Genomic DNA, 18,892 nt, shown 5'->3' with positions numbered 1-18,892 from the left:
ATGTCACCAAGAGCTCGTTGTCGCCGTTTTGGGGTCCGAAAGCCAACTAGTTATTCTAGAACGGAAAAAGCTGGAGGCAAACGTCTTTGTTCTGGTGAAAGAAGAGCGTCTCCTCTTTGTTTCGGCAGCTTTGGCGCGTCTGCGGTTTGGAAGGTTCGGTCAAGATGCTCCACAAGTTTGAAACCGTCTGCGGGCCAATGACGTCGTTGTTCCATTTTTTCGCGTCGCTTCACGCAAGCGGCGGCATAGCGCACCAAAACGTTTGTCGGCGCGACGGAGGGCTCCTAAGCGGTCGGGCAAGGTCACGGTCGCGGTAGCGGTACCGGCGTACGGCGCGCGACAGTTTGGTAAACGAGGATTTTGTCACGACGATAACGTGACGTGACGTGACGTGGCGAGCTAGCTAAAAACGTCTCTCGGGCGGCTCAGTGTGCGAATGTTTCTGTTGACCAAAGCTCAAATCCGTATGCCAGTCATGCGGTTCATCAGCGGTTTTGTTGAAATTGTATGTTTGAGAGTCGGAAACATTTTTTTCGAACGAACTGCGGAACTTGTCAAAATGATGCAAACGAATGAGAAGTTCTCATGCCGAAGAAAATAGCGAGTCGGATGCATTGTATTATGTATTACGACGAGTTCAAACGTGCCAAAAAGCAGCGGAAAGCCTTTTGGGAGTTTGGGTCGACCGCGGCGGGACGAAGACTCAGAAGCGAAAGACTCGACGGAAGAGCAGAAGGTGAAAAAGAGCGAGACGAGGACTGACCGGCGTGGACGAAGTAGGCCAGGTAGAGGTCGAGCTCCTTGACGGAGACGCCGATGTGGTGCGGCTGGACGCAGAGTCCCGGGTCGGCGCAGCGCGGCGACTTGACCAGCCGCTCGCCGTCGGTGCTCTCCAGCGGGACGCCCTTGAAGAGGATGACCATGACCAGGTCCAGGCGCCAGACCTTGTCGGCCTGCCGCAGGCAGTCGATGCGGCGCATCTTGCCCTTCTGGTCGGGGTTGGACAGCACGCAGCACGGCGCCTTCTTGGCCGTCACGGTCAGCACGAAGTCCTCGCGGAACTCGGGCCGGATGTCCTTGCGCAGCTTGGCCAGCAGGCGCGACGCCCACTTCTGCTTGACCTCGGGCTTCTCGCCCAGCAGCTCGTCTTTGACGGCGCGCTCCTCCTCCTTGGACATGCGCTTCTCGTGCTTCTTGAAGTACTTCCGCTTCCTGGCCTGCAGGTTGAACCACGTGTAGGCGAAGGCGCGCACGTGCGGCAGCAGCGCCTCGATGAACGGGTGGAACTCGTCCTGCGTGGGGACGGCACAAGCACACGCGAGCGTCAGCGGCCGCGGCGAACGCACGACGACAATCGTTTTGCCCTCGTGCCACGCGACGGCCGTGCGGAATTAAACCGGCAAACGCGACGGCAGACCGGAAACACTCGCGGTCGAAGGCCGTTCCCACTGCTCAATAACACGAGAACAACAAGAAAAACATTTCAAACTTCAAACTTCTTTTCACAACCGAGTCAGTTGCTGCCAATTGGTCGGCGGATGTTTATTGCCTATTTTGGAGACCAAATGTTTGAAGTGAAAAAAAAGATTTGCATTTTCAGCTCGTCTTCATCCGGCCGGGAAAACGCGAACGAGGCGGAGCGAAGCGTCGGGGGACAAAACGGGACGTTCACTCGTTCGCTGGCGTGGACCGTTGGGCGGACGGAAGGTCACAGGAGTATAACGGTAGAATATCCGGAAGTTCAACAAGGCCATACGCCCGGGCCTTCGTTTATTCCATTGCAGCTTTCGATTTCTTTTCCTACACCGCGCAGACGTCGGCGTAGCGCCGTTCTCGCGGGAGCGCAAAGCTCGCCGATCGGACGGAGCGGCCCGCGCCGAGACGGGCGAGCCGCCGCCGCGACCGAACGCCGCGGATTTCGTTCCTAAACGCGTCAACGGCGGACGTCCGAGCCTCTCGACGCATCGTCTCATCGTCGTGGTGGTCATTCCATTTTTGAAATCCTCCCGCGTGCCGGCGGGGCAAAAGGAACGAACGGTCGCCAGAGGCGACGCAGACGCACGAGGTCGCCCGCGTACGGAAGTCGCCGGCGGTTTTCGAGCCGTTGCTTCTGCGCCGCTTTTAAAGGGAACGAGAGAAGTTCTTCGATTCGATCGGCGGATGGTTGCCGCTGATCGTGAGCTTGGGTCCACTTTTTTTTGCACGCGACTTCTTACGGCCCCGTTTCATGTCGCAAACACAAGATGCCCCGTTTTGCAAAAACTCGTGACAACTGAATTGGAAAAAGAAAAGTTCAAACTCGGCAACTCGTCCGAAACGACAAACGAGCTTTGTTTTTGGTTCGGGTGCTTCGGGGCAGAAAAACATTCGAACGTTGGCCCGAAACGCCGCAAAGAATCTGACCGACTCAAGAAAATGTCAACATGACGAGCGTTAAAGGCGCTAATCCTGTCGTTTGTTAGCGGTGAGGCTACTAACCCGACTACACTTCCCGACTCGCTCCGCGCTTTCGACACGCCAGCGATATTCGCCGCATTGGATCGCTAACGGGAAAGAATTTCCTTTTGAAAAGGAATTCCCCGGAGCGAAGCGAGGATCGGCACGGTTGCCGGCGGGCGGTGGCGCGTCAAAAGGTGCCCGTTGTTTCGAGTCGAGTGCTACTTTTCAACTTCGAGTGGCGAAATGTCTTTCCCGTTAGCTGTCCCAAATGAAGTTTGCGAAGATGCTAATGACGTCAGATTGTTCCCCTTTCCCACCCAAACCAACGCAAATGCATCTTAGTGTCCAAAGGGTTCCTCTTGCTGCGTGCGTTCTTCGACAAATGTCACTCAAAGCGTCTTTAGCGTTAATACGTGATGTTGTCGCAATACACCAGAGGGATCTGTGATGAGGCAGCCGTTTGGCATTCGCACGATTCTTCATTTCTCCGAAACGAATGAATATGCGTGAATTCGTCCAAACGATTGCGCGTCTTTACCGTGATTACGATTGTACGGAGACGGGAGGAGTCGAAGGGCCACGCGTGCGACGCGCGCAACTCGCAGCGTTTTCGGCAGCTGTTTCTGTTTCGCGGGAATGAAACGAAGTTGTACGCGGACGCTGCCGCTGCCACGTCTTCGCCTCCTCTCGCTGGTTTTATTTTTATTTCGCATCGATTGGTTTTCTTGCGCTCTCGCCCACGCGCGCCGCCCCGCGGTCGCTATGACGTCAGCGTCGTATTATTGCCAATCGATCATCAATAATGTCAAGGAAAGCAAACGGGCATTCAGACGGGTCCCCGTCGCAAAACCACCGTCGCGGTGGACGATTGTTATCGCGATCGTCGTCCCGCGTCGCTTTCCGATTTCCGCCGCTGACGAAGAAATGATTCGAATTGGGCCTTTTCGGAAGGAGTGAATTGAGACGGAATCTCATCATTTGGAGGAACGGAATTTGAAAAATTGATGTTCTCCTCGTTTGATGATTTGGAGGACTTTCTGCTGAAGAATTGCATTCGCTGTCACGTGGATCTTTCTCATCATGCCGATTTTAATTCCTTTGGAAGACGGAAAACATTTCAATTCCAGAAAAAGAGACTCGAAGTTGAAGTGAACGATGGCGAGCCGTTGATGAAAACGGATCAAAAGTTGGGCGACGACCCGAACGTTGAATTTGCTGCCGTCCGGGCGACGACGGCGAACACGCACGCGCTCGGGGCACGAGGGACGCGCGAACTTTGGCGGAGTTGTGCGTGCGTGCGTGCTTGTGTGCGTGTGGCCGCGCGCGCGCGCGCGCACGTACCTGCGTGAGACAAAGCGGGGAGTACATGACTGGTCGGCGCGTGTCCGCGTGCGCGTGGCCGAGCGAGCCGGGCCTCCGAAAGAAAGACGGACGGACGGACGGTCGGTCGGTCGGTCGCCCTCCTGTCGCCCCCCTCTGCTCACATTTCCGAGCGGAGGTGAACTCTGACCCCGCGTCGGCTTCCACGCGCTCGCCGCCGTCCGAGCAACATGTCCCTCCCGAGTCCCGAGTCCCGCGTCCCGTGGCAAGAGTCCCAGAAATGGTCGCGGCGGACCGGAGCCGGGTCCCCGAGCCGCATGTCACCGGCCGGGAAGAGACCGAGACCGAGACCGTGAGCGAGACCGAGAGCGGCGGCTGGCGCCCGCTGCTCCGCTCGGGGCACCGAAGAGCGGCCGGACCTCCGCGCGCTCGCTCGCCACCGGACGAGCTGACTCGCGAAGCCTCGCGCAGACCCGACTCCTCTCTCTCTCTCTCTCTCTCTCTCTCTCTCTCTCTCTCTCTCGCGCGCGCGCGCGCGCGGGCACCCACTCGGCGGATCGATGTGGTGCGGGCGCGCGGGCGGGAGCGCTCGACTCGGAGCGCGCTCGTGTGCTGAGTACTCCGCTTGAACTTTGACCTCGAGCTCAGCCGCTCCCGTTCCAAACCGGAAGTACGACACGCGGGCGGCGGGCCGCTCGCTTCCCGATCACGGCGAAAGTTCATCCGCCGCCTCCGTGAAGCGCACGACCCCGACGTGCGGCCGACCGAGGCGGAAAGTGCACCAAAAACACCGAGCGCATCGAGTACCCGCAGGAGTACCGCATCCGTAAACGTCGCCGACGACAGCGAGGGAGGACGAATTCGAGAAAAGCCCCGAACGCCGAAACAAACAAAATCTCCGATCAGCGTTTTGGAGGTCGGAAAAACAAAGAGAATTGGGGAAAAAAGAGGGGAAAACGCGTTTGTCGGGGTTAAAGGTTCAAGCGCTTCCAGTACCGTTTGCACTTTGACCTACTACAGCTTTAGCATCGGACTCTGTTCCCTTTATTGGTTCATTGATTGATTTCTCTTGCGATCGTCTTTTGGGTTTTCCTTTCTCACCTCGTGCGCCCATCAAATTCATCTGACGCTTCCGGGCGGCGGCGACACGAAGCCGCTGAAAAAGTCAGGAAAGCGCGCGTGGCGACAGCCGGGGGCTCCTCGCCGACCCGACGTCGCGAGCGGAAACGGAAAACGTCGCAAACTCCCGCCGAGGCGCCGCCGCCGACACGGTCGGAAGGGGGGCGAGGGGGGAGAAGGTCAAAAAGCAGCGAAGAAAAAGTCAAAGACAAGATGACTGACAGCTCAACTTGAGCTAGCGGCGAGGCTAACGGCTAGCGACGCAATTTCCCCTCACACACGCGCGCGCGCGCGCGCACGCTGGCTGGACTTTTGTTTCGCGTGTGCGTGAGGATGAACGACGAAGCAGTGGCCTGGCGAGAGTGACGAACAGATGGCGCGCGGGGGCACGGACCCCCGGCCCCCCGAGTGGATTTCACTGAGGACACAGCGTCACGTATGTCCGATCTCCCTTCAACGCAAGAAGTCGCTGGGAAGGTCGCGCAGAAGGACAAAAGCGCACAAAAGGCCAAGTGCTCGACGACGCGTCGGCGTTGCGAAATCCTCTCCAAATTCAAAGCCTTCCACATTTCCGCAATAAAATGTGGGTTTTCTGCGCTTTGACCTCCACGTTTCCACATTTTTCCACCCATTCAGATTTCAAACTGTTCAAACCAAATGGTGAAAAAATGAACAATATGATATCATATTCAAATTTCTGTGACAGCCTCAAAAATGTCTTGAAATATTCAACTGCTCAACACATTTTCATTTATGTTTAGAATTGGTGATTTTAATCAGGTTTTTAATTTGATCCTTTAGTCTAAATTCATTCATAATGAATCAATATATTATCTTACAGTAAACCAATTTTGGGAAACAAAGTAAGACAACAATTATTCTTCAACCTAATGAGCTCTTTTATCAAGTCAAGCCCATTTCGACCTTTATATTTGTCGAGCGATATTTGGTGCTGCGTTGTCCCCGGGCCCGATTTTGCCCGCAGCTGGTGGAACGCATAAACTTCTTCTTCGGCTTTTTGGGTTTTGCGCCACTAACGCACGAGCGCGCGACGACGATCTCCGTAGAACGGGAGCCGCTCTGAAGCAGTCGGTGCTCGTCGCTCGCGCTTCACGGTGACTCAAAACAACCGCAGTTTGACCTTGGGACAGATCATTTCCATGATGTCGTGTGGTAAAAAACAAACAAACAAAAACGTTGTTTGCCAAATAGACAAGTTGGAAGGCAAGCAGTTTGCAGACGTGCAGTCGCTCGCGCGCGTCTGAAGGCAACACACAAAACCTGACAGATGTTCACCACAAAACAACACGCGCACACGGCTGGCGATACACACGACGACTCACACGTGCACGCACACACTTGCAAGTGGAGAAACACACACACACACACACACACACGTTCGCAGCTGGCGAATGACACAGCTATCACACACGCGCGCACACACCCACGCAAGAAGGCGCGCACGCACACAAAACAGATTTGGATTGATTTGACGTTGGGGCAGCGCGGAAGTGTTTGTGGCGCGTGCCTCATAGTCAAGAGCCCGCAGGTTCGAGTCTCCGCTGCGACTTTCCTGTTCGCCTTTCGTTCCGTCGGCAGGTCGGAAGGTCAGAAGGTCGACTCTGAACGCGTGGAACGCGCGTTTGCCTGTTTGTGATTGACTGGCGACCGGTCAGTCCACTGTGAGACCTATCATAGGATGGCGACCAGTCCAATCCAGCACACGAGTAGAAAGTGACACCAAAAAGGATAATTGAAAAAACACGTGGGAAGGCTTCGACGTGATGGAACCGTCGGAGGTTGTATCGTCAGTCAGAGGTTTCCCTCTAGTGGCCGTTTATCGTCATTACAGCACATCAATGGGACAGCAGGGGTCACGCAGAGGTCATCCAAAACGCAACCCCGTCTGCAAAATTTCGCTCATTTTATTAGTTTAAATAAAAAAAAATTTTTATTATTATTCAGTGTTCGAAGAGGAAGTTAACAGTTCATTATTTTAATCATTGAGCCTCCAATAGTGTCTGAAAACAAACATTTCTTTGGTTATTGTTCAAATGTGTGAAATCAAATATTTCAGTATTAATTTTCTTTTGATTCAAAGTCTTGAAGTCATGATTTAGGACCAATTGTTTCAAATTCGGCGGCGCGGTGTCCGCCCGGTGAGCACGTCCGCCTCGCCGTTCTGAGGAGCGGGGTTCAAATCCCGGCCCCGCCTGTGTGGACTTTGCACGTTCTCCCCGTGCCTGCGTGGCTTTTCTCCGAGCGCTCCGGTTTCCTCCCACCTCCCCAAAACATGCGTTCATCGAAGACTCTAAATTGCCCCCAGGTGTGAATGTGTTCACGAATGCTTGCTCGTTTCTATGTGCCCTGCGATGGGCTGGCGACCCGTTCAGGGCGTAACCCGCCTCTCGCCCGGAGATAGCCGGGATAGTCTCCGGCACGCCCGCGACCCTTGTGAGGATAAAGCGGGACAGAAAATGGATGGATGGATGTTTAAAATTCATGATGTTGTCACTCCTGTTTCAATGTCTTGACATGATTTTGTTATTGTTTCAATGTGTCAATAATTCACGATTTTATGCAGAGTCGGTCATCTGATAGAGTTTACACGGAATTAGCGAATCGCATGAACGCATCTGTTGTGACGCTTCCAGTAACCGTAGTAACAGATGACGCCTCAAGTTGCCCGCTGTTTTTTGCCCCAGGGAGCGTCAACAAAGTCCAATTCAAAATTCAGGTCGACCGATGAATACAAATACGAGCGCGCTGGCAAGTACTCACACGCTGTACTTAAGTTAGTACAAGTACTTGTGTCAAAAGACTCTCAGTACTGATTCAACTCCTGAGGTCGAAAGCGGACAGACTCTGAAACGTACTCAAGTACACAAGTAGAAGGTCATTTTTGCAGCCAATTATTTACAACTGGTGTGTCAAACTCATTTTCGTCGCGGGCCACATCACATCACATCTCCGAGGGCCGTTGACTGTGAAACCATAGAAATGTTTGGTCACCTCGTTACTACAAATTGATGGATACCAAGTTTTGAAATCAAAAGTCAACGATCATCATTTGTTCAACTATTGTTCAAGTTACCATAAACAGAAAATGCTTTCAATGTCTCGAGGCTACTATTTATTGTTATTATTTTATGAGAATTTGAGCAATAATCATGGAAGTTGACACAGATGATTTGCTTTCGCGGGCCACATGAAATGACTTGGCGGGCCAGATTTGGGCCCCGGGCCTTGAGTTTGACACTAGTGATTTACAACAATACCCGTTTTGCTAACGTGCAAATTCCTGACAAAGGTACTTCAGTATTTGGTTACTTCCCACCGGCGCAAAGGCGAAGTATTTACTACGCCCGTTTACGGCGTGAGGAGGGTGACGAGCGCGCGGCGGCGAGGAAGACGAAGCGTGGAGCTGAAGATGAAGATGAAGGACGGCCGCTCGCCAAGGAGGCGCGCGGCGGCTTTGCGGGGGAGGCTCTCTTTCACCTCCTCCGTCTCCTCGAGGGTCGGCGTCGGACTCCTCCTCCTTCGAAACTCCTCCTACATCTCCCTCCCTGGACGGCTTCAATTACCTCCTGGGAACATTTCCGCCTCCGAAGACATCTTCGGTGTTCCGATCAGCAGCAGCTCCTCCTCCTCCTCCTCCTCCTCCTCCTACTCATTTCCTCCATGCAGCATTTCAGCCTCCTTCTACATCTGCTCCTTCCTTGCTCCTCCTCAGCATCTTCGTTGCAGCCCTCAACATCTTCTCCTAACCCTTCAAGTCTACTTTTCTCCTCCTTCTCACAACTCCCGCCAGGCTCCCCTAGATCTCCTTCTCCTCCTCCGACTCCCGTTCGGCCCCACTTGAGATTTTCCGAGCTAAACAGGTCTTCTCTTCCCCTGTGCCGCATCCTCCCATTCTGGCCTGCGCGCGCGCGTGTGAACAGAAGAAGAAGCGGGTCAGAAGTTATTTCCGCAGAGTTTAACGAGAAGCACATGGACTCATTGGCACATCACCAACCCGTTCGCCCCCCCTTGACTTTTTGTGGGCCGGCCGCTCCCTTCTGGACTCCTGCCCAATAATGACGGACGAACAATGCTAACCGCTAGCACAGCGTACGATGGGCAACGCGCTGACAACGCTAACATGCTCGCAATGCTAACTATTAGCACATCACGCAGACCGTCTACGCGAACAATAATAGCCGTGACCGCAGATGGTCTACATGCCAACGACGCTAACCATCAACACAAAAGATAGTCAACAGGCTAACAATGCTAGCATTAGCACAGCATATGACCATGAATATGCTAACAATGCTAACCATGAGCAGCGCATACAGAGACTCGGCATGCTCGGTCCCCACGCCCCCAAATCGGGGGAGCTTTACTGTAACTACTGTATATATCCATCCAACTTTTCAGACCAGGGGTGTTGAGGGGCTGGCTACATTCAGCCCAATTGGTACAACCCGGACCGCTCGCCGGCCAATCGCAGGGCACGTCGACACAAACAACCGTTTGCACTCACATTCAAACCTACGGGCAATTTAGAGTCTTCAATCAACCTAGCGCGCCTGTTTTTGGGATGTGGGACGAAACCGGAGTGCCCGGAGAAAAGCCACGCGGGCACGGGGACAAAACACAAACTCCACTCAGGCGGGGCCGAGATTTGAACCCCGGTCCCCGAGAACTGTGAGGCAGATGTGCCAACCAGTCGTCCACCGTGCCGGCCCATTTTGTTATATTCGTTACAATATGATCGTTATCTTGTTGCAAATCTTACGAGCAATCTAAAATTCCTGAACAAAAACGACTGAAATTTCAACGGTATTATGAGTGTTTTCATTTACACACGTGCAACTTACAGCTCAAGGTGCATCTATAAATGGAGGTTTGTTTATAAAACAACCAGTTAAGATTGAGAAATCATTTTTAATTGACATCAATTTCCACATCCATGTGGAAATCTTGACAAACTCATCACAGCATACAAACTAAAGTGGTAAATATTCTGAGCGTGCAGTTATCCGCCTGCCTCGTAAATGTTTACATGAAAAAAACATCCGAGCGTTTCCCCCAAGCAACCTCTCTTGAACGGAAGCTGCTGACTGACATTCTGCAATATTCCGTGCCTTCAAATACATTTTCGCACAAGCGTATTCGTCGGCGTGCGAAGATGACGCAGCAGCAATCCTGAGTAGGAGCCAAAGTCATTGAGGTGGGAAGTGGTCGCCAGTGCGCCCCCAAGCGGTCAAAGTCGGCAACAGCAGTTACTTTCATTGCAAAACTGCAGCGAGCGCCTTCTATCCCCGCGGGCCGGAACCGGCCCGTCGGGGTGTCCAATCTGGCCCGCGGGGATTGAAGGCGCTCGCTGCAGTTTTGCAATGAAAGTAACTGCTGTTGCCGACTTGGACCACTTGACGGTTGACTACCGGACGGTTGATACCAGCGATGTAGACGCGCATTGTTAGAAATGACCGGCTGCACGCTTACACAGCACTGCATACGCAGAGGTGAGAGGTTTGTACGGCCGGCGGGTTATACCCGGGCCGTGACTTGTCTTTGTTCTCTTTCCCTAACCCTCTAAAAACATGCAAACATGCTAACATTGCTCGCCACTAGGTCAGTCCTGTCCACTGGAAGTGATGTCACGGTCACGTGACCACACGGAGATGCCGTCTACGTTTCAGCTCGGTCAACAGATGTTCCTCGTTAGCGGCGTTGTTAGCACGGAGGACACTTTGACGGGCGAGCGGTCCGGTTGCTTCCTGGGAATTCCAAATAAATCCTAAAAGTCTTTTTTTGTTTACGGCGGCGCGGGAGCAGGAACAGCAACGCTCCAATAAATAAATAGCAGCGAGCGTTTGGCGCAGGAAGTTGAGCCGCTTCCCCCGCAGGCGCCTTTGCTTTTATTAGCTACAGAGATAGCAAACAAGTAGCCCCCCCCCCCCCCCCCCCCCCCCCCCCCCGCATGAAAAGTCTTTGAAGGAGTCAGGAACGATCCATGCATTAGATCGCATGATGGCGAGCAGCTTTGTGCTAGCTTTTAGCCCAGCATAGTCGACATGCTCCATTTCAAGCATCTGACCTGCCGCCAACATGCTGACCTAGAAATGAGCTAACAAGCTAACGTGCTAACAGGCAGGAGGCTAACTGAGCAAGTAACTAGTGAACGACTACCCTGCTAACTTCTAGTCGAATGGAACATCTTGTGAGAAACTCGACAGCTAATGTAAGCTAAGTGATCAACTAGTAAGCAAACTAGCCAGCTAACTTGTGAGCAAATTGAAAAGGAGTGAGAGAACTGGCCTGCTAACATGAAAGATAAGTGAACGAGTGTCTATGGGGAAATTGACCTGCTATCTTGAGGACTAGAAGTAAACAAAAACCAAGCAGAAGTCTCTTTTTCAACTGCTGACCTAGAAATGATTTAACAAGCTTGTGTGCTAACTTGCAACCTAACAAGTCAAAAGCTAACCTGCTCTGCCAACTTCTGGGCGAAATGAACAACATGTGTGAAGCTAGCCAGCTAACTTGTGAGCGAATTGAACAACTAGCGAGAGAACTAGCCCGCAAACATGTGAGATAACTCAATAAGTGTCGATTGGAAAAGTAACCTGGTAACTTCCGGGTAAATGTAAACAAGAGCCAATCGGAACGGTCCGTTTCAACCACGTGACCCGCTGCCGACACACTGACCTAGAAACACGCTAACCTGCTTGGGTGCAGAGAAAAAAGATAAGCCAGGCCAGTGGTGAGGGGAGGGGGAGAGTGGGGCGCTGCACAGGTGAGGGGGGATTGGGGGGGCCGGGGGGCGGGGGGCTCAGTAGAACAACAGGCTGCTCTCAGCGGGGGTCCCGGGAAGGTATCCATTGCATCCATTCCACCAACTTCACCGCGTCACCCGACACCGCCAACATGGAGGACGTGAGTGTCCGGGCACGGAGGCGGGGCGGGGGTGGGGGATGGCACAGCGACGTTCAAAGACAGTGATGTCATCGGCTGCGCAAAGTCGAACATTCTGTTCGAGTTTTGAGGTCCGAACTGTGAATTTCTTGCCCCGCCGAATCTCCGGCGGGGCCTCGGCCTCCTTGGCGCGGTTCCTTCCCATCAGTCAATCTGCTCTCGTTTTGTCATCCCGGCGCCTCAGAAAACGACTCTCGGCTCACCGCGAGAGCAACTGAAGAAGCAGTGACTAACTCTCCTGCTAAATGGCGAGCTTGTTGCGTGTTGCTGTTGCTGTTGTTGTCGTTGCAGTCGTCATTGTGGTTCCGTGTGAGCGAGCGGCGGTCTGCTGAGTTCTACACAAACGGATCGGACCTCAACCTAATCAGTCACACATCTGCGCATCCCTAATTGTTTCCATCTAACTTCCTTTCTCCTCCTCTTCTTCCTCGTCCTTCCGCGCTCGTTACGTTTGCAACACGACGCCGGCCGGGCCTTCAACTCTTCTGTCGCGCTTCACTTCCTGACACAACCAGAACCAGAACCGCAGCCGCAACCAGAACCAGAAACTGTGGACCAACCTCGGCGAAGAACTCAGCAAGAAACTAGCGTGCTAGACTTGTCAACGGATAAGTCAGATAACGACTGAAAAACGGGGGGGTCAATCCTGCTCTATATTTGCGAACTAACTGAATAACTAACTCGTAACAAACTTGACAGATAACAAGCAGCTGGTCAGAAAACTAGTCTGCTCTGCTAACTCGTGACGTCAATCAACGAGTAACTACTGAACAAGTAACTGCTAACTTGTGAGCTAACTGAACAACTAGTCAGAAACCTGCTACCTAACAAGTCAGAAAACTAACCTGCGCACTTGTAAGCTAACTAAACAAGTCGCTAATAGAAAGCAAGTAACTAGTAACTAACTAGCCTGCTAAATAGAGAGCTAACCGAACAAGTCGTAACAAAGAGGCCTGCTCTATTATGAGCTAACTGAACAAGTAGTGAAGAAACGAGCCAGCTAACTTGTGCGCTAACAACTAACTCGTCAGAAAAGTAGCCTGCTAATTTATGAGCTAACTGAACAACTCATGAGAAAACTAGCCTGCTGACTTGTAAACGAACTAAGCAAGTCGCTAAAGAAAGGTAAATAACTAGTAACAAACTAGCCACCTTTCTTGTGGGCTAAAATCACTGAACAGGCTACTAGCAACAAACAAACGAACAAACAAACGTGTGCTAATTAGGATCAGATGATAGATTAGCCGATCAATTGTACGATAGATTAGGTGATAGATTGGACGCCGTCTCGGACAACGGCGCCTGCGTCCCGCCCTCGCGCGTGTTGGCGGAGGAGGAGGCAGCTGTAGCGGGGGGCGCGGGCGGCAGCGGGGGAGTCGCTTGCCGGGTCGAACATGCTGCCATGGGCCTCTCCAAGGTGACCCCTGGAAAAAGCTGGCATGAATAGCTGCACCCGCCCGGGCCCTACTGACCGCCATCAGGCAGGACCGCCACCCACGTGGGGAGTGGGGGTGCCTGCGAGGGGTGCCTGGACAAACAGACAACGTTTTAGAAACACCGTACTGAAATCTACGAAATTCAAATATGAAGTACATGGATTATTTATGTAGACAGTACAGCTAATGATGCTAAGTACTTAGATGCTAGCACAGCCCAGCTGCCTCCCCCCCACCTCACGGTGGTCCAGGTGACCCCCACCCCTCACCCCCCATGCTGCTAACAGCTGCTCGCCCTGGTTTCCCCCGGCATGGGGACATCAGCGTGTTGGTGGAGAGGGGGGTGGGGGGGGGGGGGTGGGGGGGTGGGTGGGGGGTCAGTGTACATCTGTAAATCACGTGTTCCCGCGATCGCCTTCATTAGCTTGCGTTTCATTAGCGCACCAGCGGTAACGAGGCGCTAACGCAAATGAAAAAAAACGGAGTCCTTGAACGACCTCGTGCGCACCAGGTGACACACACCTATCAACATTAGGATTAGCATTAGCGTGGTCTTGTTTTATGAAATGACGAAAGGTTATCTCGTCTCCCAAAATAAGACCACGCTAAGGCTGATGCTAATGCAATGCTCTTATTTTGGGAGATAAAATGACTAATAAAGGTGATTCCACACTAACGTTGATGCTAATGCTAATGGTCTCGTTTTGGGAGATAAGAAGACTCATGAAGTTATCCGATCTCCCAAAATAAGACCGTGTTAATGCTTTATGCTAATGCTAATGGTATTATTTTTGGAAATGAAATAAGATGAAAGGTTATCTTATCTTACAAAATAAGACCACGCTAACATTGGTGCTAACGATAATGCTAGTGCTAACGAAAGATGTGAACATCTGGCAGCCTTGCTTAGCATTGTTGTCCAATTTAGCATTGGATCTAGCTCAGGGCCGTAGTGTAGCTTCGCATTATAATATAGATTAGCATAGCATAGCTTAGCGTCGTAGTGGAAGTCACAACCTCAGCCGAACCAGGTGACATGCCCCGTCCCAAAATAAGACCACTCCAATGCTAATGCTAACGCACGATGGGGAACATCTGGCGGCTCGGCGTCGTCGCTGCGCTTTGGCGAGCTAAGTAGCGCTTTTAGTGTTTCCATTTGTTTGATTGAATTAATAAGCATTAAAGCATTAAAAAGTCCAATAGGATTAAAGGGACAGAACGCGTCTTTCCACAGCTGCTCGGCTTTCATGGGAAAGCTTCCTGTCAATCGCACTTTCAAACACTGCTCTATGACCTCACTTTCACCTCATGGAGATGCGCGACATGCTAGCCAGTAGCCCAGCATAGAGATGGTTAACACGGTAACAATGCCAGCATTATAGCCCGTTTTAGCGTCAGAGACTGGGCCAGTTTTGGGCGCCTGTCATAGCACTGGCGCTAAGTTTAGCTTCGCATTGAATTCTACGTGAGCATTATGGCGTAGCCGAGCATCGTTGTCGACCTGAGGGTCACCGTGTATATTAGCGGAGGAACAGACCGCCTTCATGCCACCTTTGGACAAACTTCAGATTTACCTTCGGACCATACAGGAAGCACCGAAGGACCGCCTGGGCACAACTTCAGGACCACGCGAGAGCCATCCATGTCAAAATAGGGGTTTGAGGCTGGTTGTCATGGTCACAAGGAAAGAGCACAACCCGGGGGCTTTGGGTGGGGGTCTCGGGGGGTCGGGGGAGCACGTTGAGGAAGTTGAAGCAGACACGTTTAATCCCACAATTTCCTGATGGCTAATCTGGCTAACGCTAACACGGCCCGGGGATCGCTACGTGATACAACATGGCGCATCTTTGTTGTTTATTTGACATTTGGACGGACAAACAAACAAACAAACAAACAAACAAACAAACAAACAAACAAACATTTGACCAATCAGTGGGCAGGCGAGGGGCTTCAAAGCACACAGCACACACACACACACTCACACACTGCATACAAGCACGCGCACACGCACGCACACTCACACAAATGCGCGCTCAGGGGAAGTCACACGCGCGCACACATCATAAAAGCACTCTCGCACATGCATGATGAATATTCCGCTCAAATAATAACATTTTGAAAAATGAAATAGGATTTCATGATGTACAGTTTTGTCCTGTTGACATTTGTAATCGAAAAGAATGCTGTTAAAAAGTACACGGAAAAAGTGATTTCGGATGTAACGACGTGGCGCAGGTCCCAAAAACGGTTTCATATTCATTCGTGAATGAATATGAAAGCCATTTTCATTTTCAATCGAGGACATCATTCGAGACGCGTCGATCGTCAGGGTGATAATTCAATTTGTTTTTGATTTTCTTTCGAAATAGTCAAACGTGTGCACGTGCCAAAATCAAGGCAACGGAAACGGAAAGCGATTCATTTTCTGATCACGACATCTTTACATTTTCATTTCACAATGATTCATTTCATGTCATGGAATGAAATGATTGCGGCGTCGATCGATTAATTATCCACAGTAACAATGATGAAATCAGGACATTGACAAGAGCATCGAGAAGGATTTCAGTAATATGAACGTTCGAAAATGTTCAACTCGAAATATAGAACAGTTGACTTTACGATAAAAATCAGAACGGTCCCGTGCAATCATTTACGTTTTAATTTGTTTGGTTTCATGCCATTTGAAAATGTTTAAATATCAAAATAACACACCAAATCGGATCGATTAAAACAAGGAGATCATTTATTTACATTCAGGTCAAAGAAAAGAAACGGGGACGTGTCATCATTTTTTATCTTTGACATTACCGCAGGAAAATTAATCACGTGTCAAGCTGAGCCGAGAAAAGGAGCCCAAATCAACATTTGGAATAAGATGAACATCTTCAATCATGTGACTGCAGAAATATGACTTTGAATAATCTTTATGACATTTTTAAACACAATATTACGCTGTCACATTTAGGCGTTGCTATGAAAAGAAATCATACAAAGTTAGACTAAAATGAAAATACCCAGCATCATATGTATAAATAATATCATTAAAAGAAACAATAATACGTGAATAATAATAATAATATAAGTGATAATACAATTCAATTCAATTCAATACAAATGAGTCACCGAAATTCATTTGAAGACGGAAACGTTTCAAGTGCGCCTCGAAGTCGCACTAACAATTATTTTAATAATCATAAAGCTGTCGTGATATGATGCATTCTTTTCCAACACGAAACAAACAAACGTTCAATTTCACTTTAGGAGAAATAAAAGACGAGTCACGCGCTCCTCCGCGGACCCGCACAGCCACCAAGTTGACGCGCGCGCGCGTACAGTTCGGTCAAACATTGTTTTCCTACTTAAAGAAGTAAAAACTGCGCGTGCGTGCAAGTGTGCTGTATTCTATATGAGTTCGTACAGTATATCATGTCATATCTACTGGATGTAAGGATAGCGCGCGCGCGCGCGCGCGTGCCTGCGTGCGCGTACTCACCATCCACCAGGTCCTGGCCGAGATGTCGTAGCACAGCTGCCATTTGACGGAACCTTCCGCGCTTTTTCCCGCCATGGCCCCGTCAATCAACCTCATGGGTGCGCGCGCTCGGCGGGAAAAGTGATTGACAGACGGACGCAACGTGCACGCGGACCGGCGGACGGCACGTGCCAGCCAGCGAGAGAAGAAGACACCGAGAAGAGGATGAGGAAGATGACGATGATGATGATGAAGCCCAGGAAGTCGTCATCGAGCAAGGTGAGACAGGGACACGCCCCCTCCCGCCGAACCCCTCCCCCCCCCCATACACACACACACACACACACAAACAACTCACGAACACACGCAAACGCACTCGCGTGCAGATACACGAATGCGCACACAGTAAAAATACAAACTTTTTATTGCCACGCAAACGCAAACGCAAGCACAAGCACAAGCACACACACCACCAGAAACGCACGCACGATGTGACGACGGACAAGATGATCCGGAAAGCGAAAGGCGGCCACGTAAGCGCAACTCACGTCGAAAGAGACCGACGGACCGGGAGGTCGCCCGTTGCGGCGATGACGTAAGGGACGCGCTCGCTCCACGCAAACGACGACCGCGATCGGCGTGACCGTAAGGACGTTCGCCATTGCGTTGTGGAAATCGCGTAGGCTCTTTTTTCCGTGAGCGTTAGCAGCTAGCTTTGCGAGCGATGGCGCAAATAGTTCCACGGCGGGGCCTTCCTTCCTCTCTTCCACAGTCTGCTGTCGTGTTCTCAAGCGTCAGTCTTGCGCTGTATTTTTCTTTCGATTCACTTTATTTGCCGATGGACCAGCGCACAGCCTTAAAACCGGAGGACGTGCGGCGACCGGACCCGAGACCGGCGCAGACGTGCCGGCCTCTGTTTAGGGTTCTGGTTCTTACTTTCCAGTGATGAAAGAAGTCACCGCCTCGAATTTGAAATTCTCGGAAGAGGTTTTCACGAGACTCGAATAAGCGATGCAGGCGCTCGATTCCACTTTGTTCCCATGTGCCGAAGTGAAGCGCTATTTTGCGAACCTCAAAGTCGGGATTGTGCCAGATTGGGGAGGAATGATACGGTTCTCACTGAGATCGTGCGCCCTCTGGAATTTTCCGCTGCGCTCGTAAAGAATCGGATTCTCAAACCAATTGTGGCGTTTGAGACCTCCAGCCATGCGTTTGCAAGTTTTGCGAACTTGTCTTCGTGAGGCTAAATGTTTCTCAAACTCCAGCGGTTGGCATAACCTGTAAGGCCTTCTGCAATTCTGACTCTTGACTTTCTGAAGTTCATTGAGGGATGTTTATGCCGTTGCTCAAAGTTTTGATTCCGTTTCTTGGGAGATGAATGTAAGCTACCGCATATCATGAATATCCTCCGGCGATCGAGCACGTTTGCAATTTGAATGTTTTTTCTTTGTTATGTTGAAGTGGGTTTGCAAGAATTTTTCCCGAGTTATTATTGTGGTCAAAATGTGCGTATCTTAGCTGTTGTAGTAGGAATAATAATATGCGATCTGGCATTATAAAGTTGCTTCCTGAGGAGGTCTGTTGGATTTTCTGCATATTCTTCTGTAAGTTGTTTGATTTTCAGCTCCAATTCGCTCTCAAATTGTTGTTCCTTGTAGGAAGAGTGTGGAATTTTCAACATTTTGCCTCTAATTACAGCTCCCCCTGCTTCCCCGAGTCAGGCTGGAGATACACAGTAGTTGTGGGATCATTCATATGGGAGAACTATTTCCGTCCAGACAAAGATATCGGATTTCAGTGCAGAAGTATTCAAGCGGCAGGTTGGCGAAGGCGTCAAGTTGAATTCAAGTGCGATCGCTGATGATCGGAAGTGCTTTTTTGAGCAACGGAGTTATTCGTAAGAAAGTTGTCAATTCTCGAGAAGGAGCGGCGTGCCGAAGAAAACAGAGTTGATTCCCTTTTTGTACGATTTGTCGGAATCCTCCGTAGGCCGGCGAGTCCAAAATCGTGCATGTATTCTTCTACTATTCGGGGAGATATTTTTTGGAATTCGAGCGGTCTATGATTGGCTATTAAAGTCGCCACCTAAAATGATTGTTGAATTAGCTGACAAATTGCTCAGATGGGAAAACAAAAGTGT

The 18,892-nt window shown here is 50.9% G+C and overlaps 1 protein-coding gene across 4 annotated transcripts in view; it reads right to left on the bottom strand.

The window, feature by feature from the left end:
- Positions 1 to 16,925, bottom strand: part of nfia (nuclear factor I/A) — a 47,761-nt gene extending 30,836 nt beyond the window's left edge. For 2 of the 4 annotated variants that reach the window (XM_061684025.1, XM_061684026.1), the window contains exons 1-2: positions 16,774 to 16,925; positions 764 to 1,292 (exon numbers count right to left, since the gene is read on the bottom strand). In XM_061684025.1, coding sequence (XP_061540009.1) covers positions 764 to 1,292; positions 16,774 to 16,869 — 625 coding nt within the window. In that variant the 5' untranslated portion in view covers positions 16,870 to 16,925. Of the gene's footprint in view, positions 1 to 763; positions 1,293 to 3,780; positions 3,814 to 8,462; positions 8,503 to 16,773 lie in introns of those variants that run through there. The other 2 variants (XM_061684027.1, XM_061684028.1) reach the window with 2 other exon arrangements.
- Positions 16,926 to 18,892: the final 1,967 nt, after the last annotated feature.

This window comes from Phycodurus eques, chromosome 8, assembly GCF_024500275.1.
Source record: "Phycodurus eques isolate BA_2022a chromosome 8, UOR_Pequ_1.1, whole genome shotgun sequence".
Lineage (NCBI taxonomy): Eukaryota > Metazoa > Chordata > Actinopteri > Syngnathiformes > Syngnathidae > Phycodurus > Phycodurus eques.
Note: the sequence above shows the minus strand (reverse complement) of the source record. Positions and strands in the feature narration are given on the sequence as shown.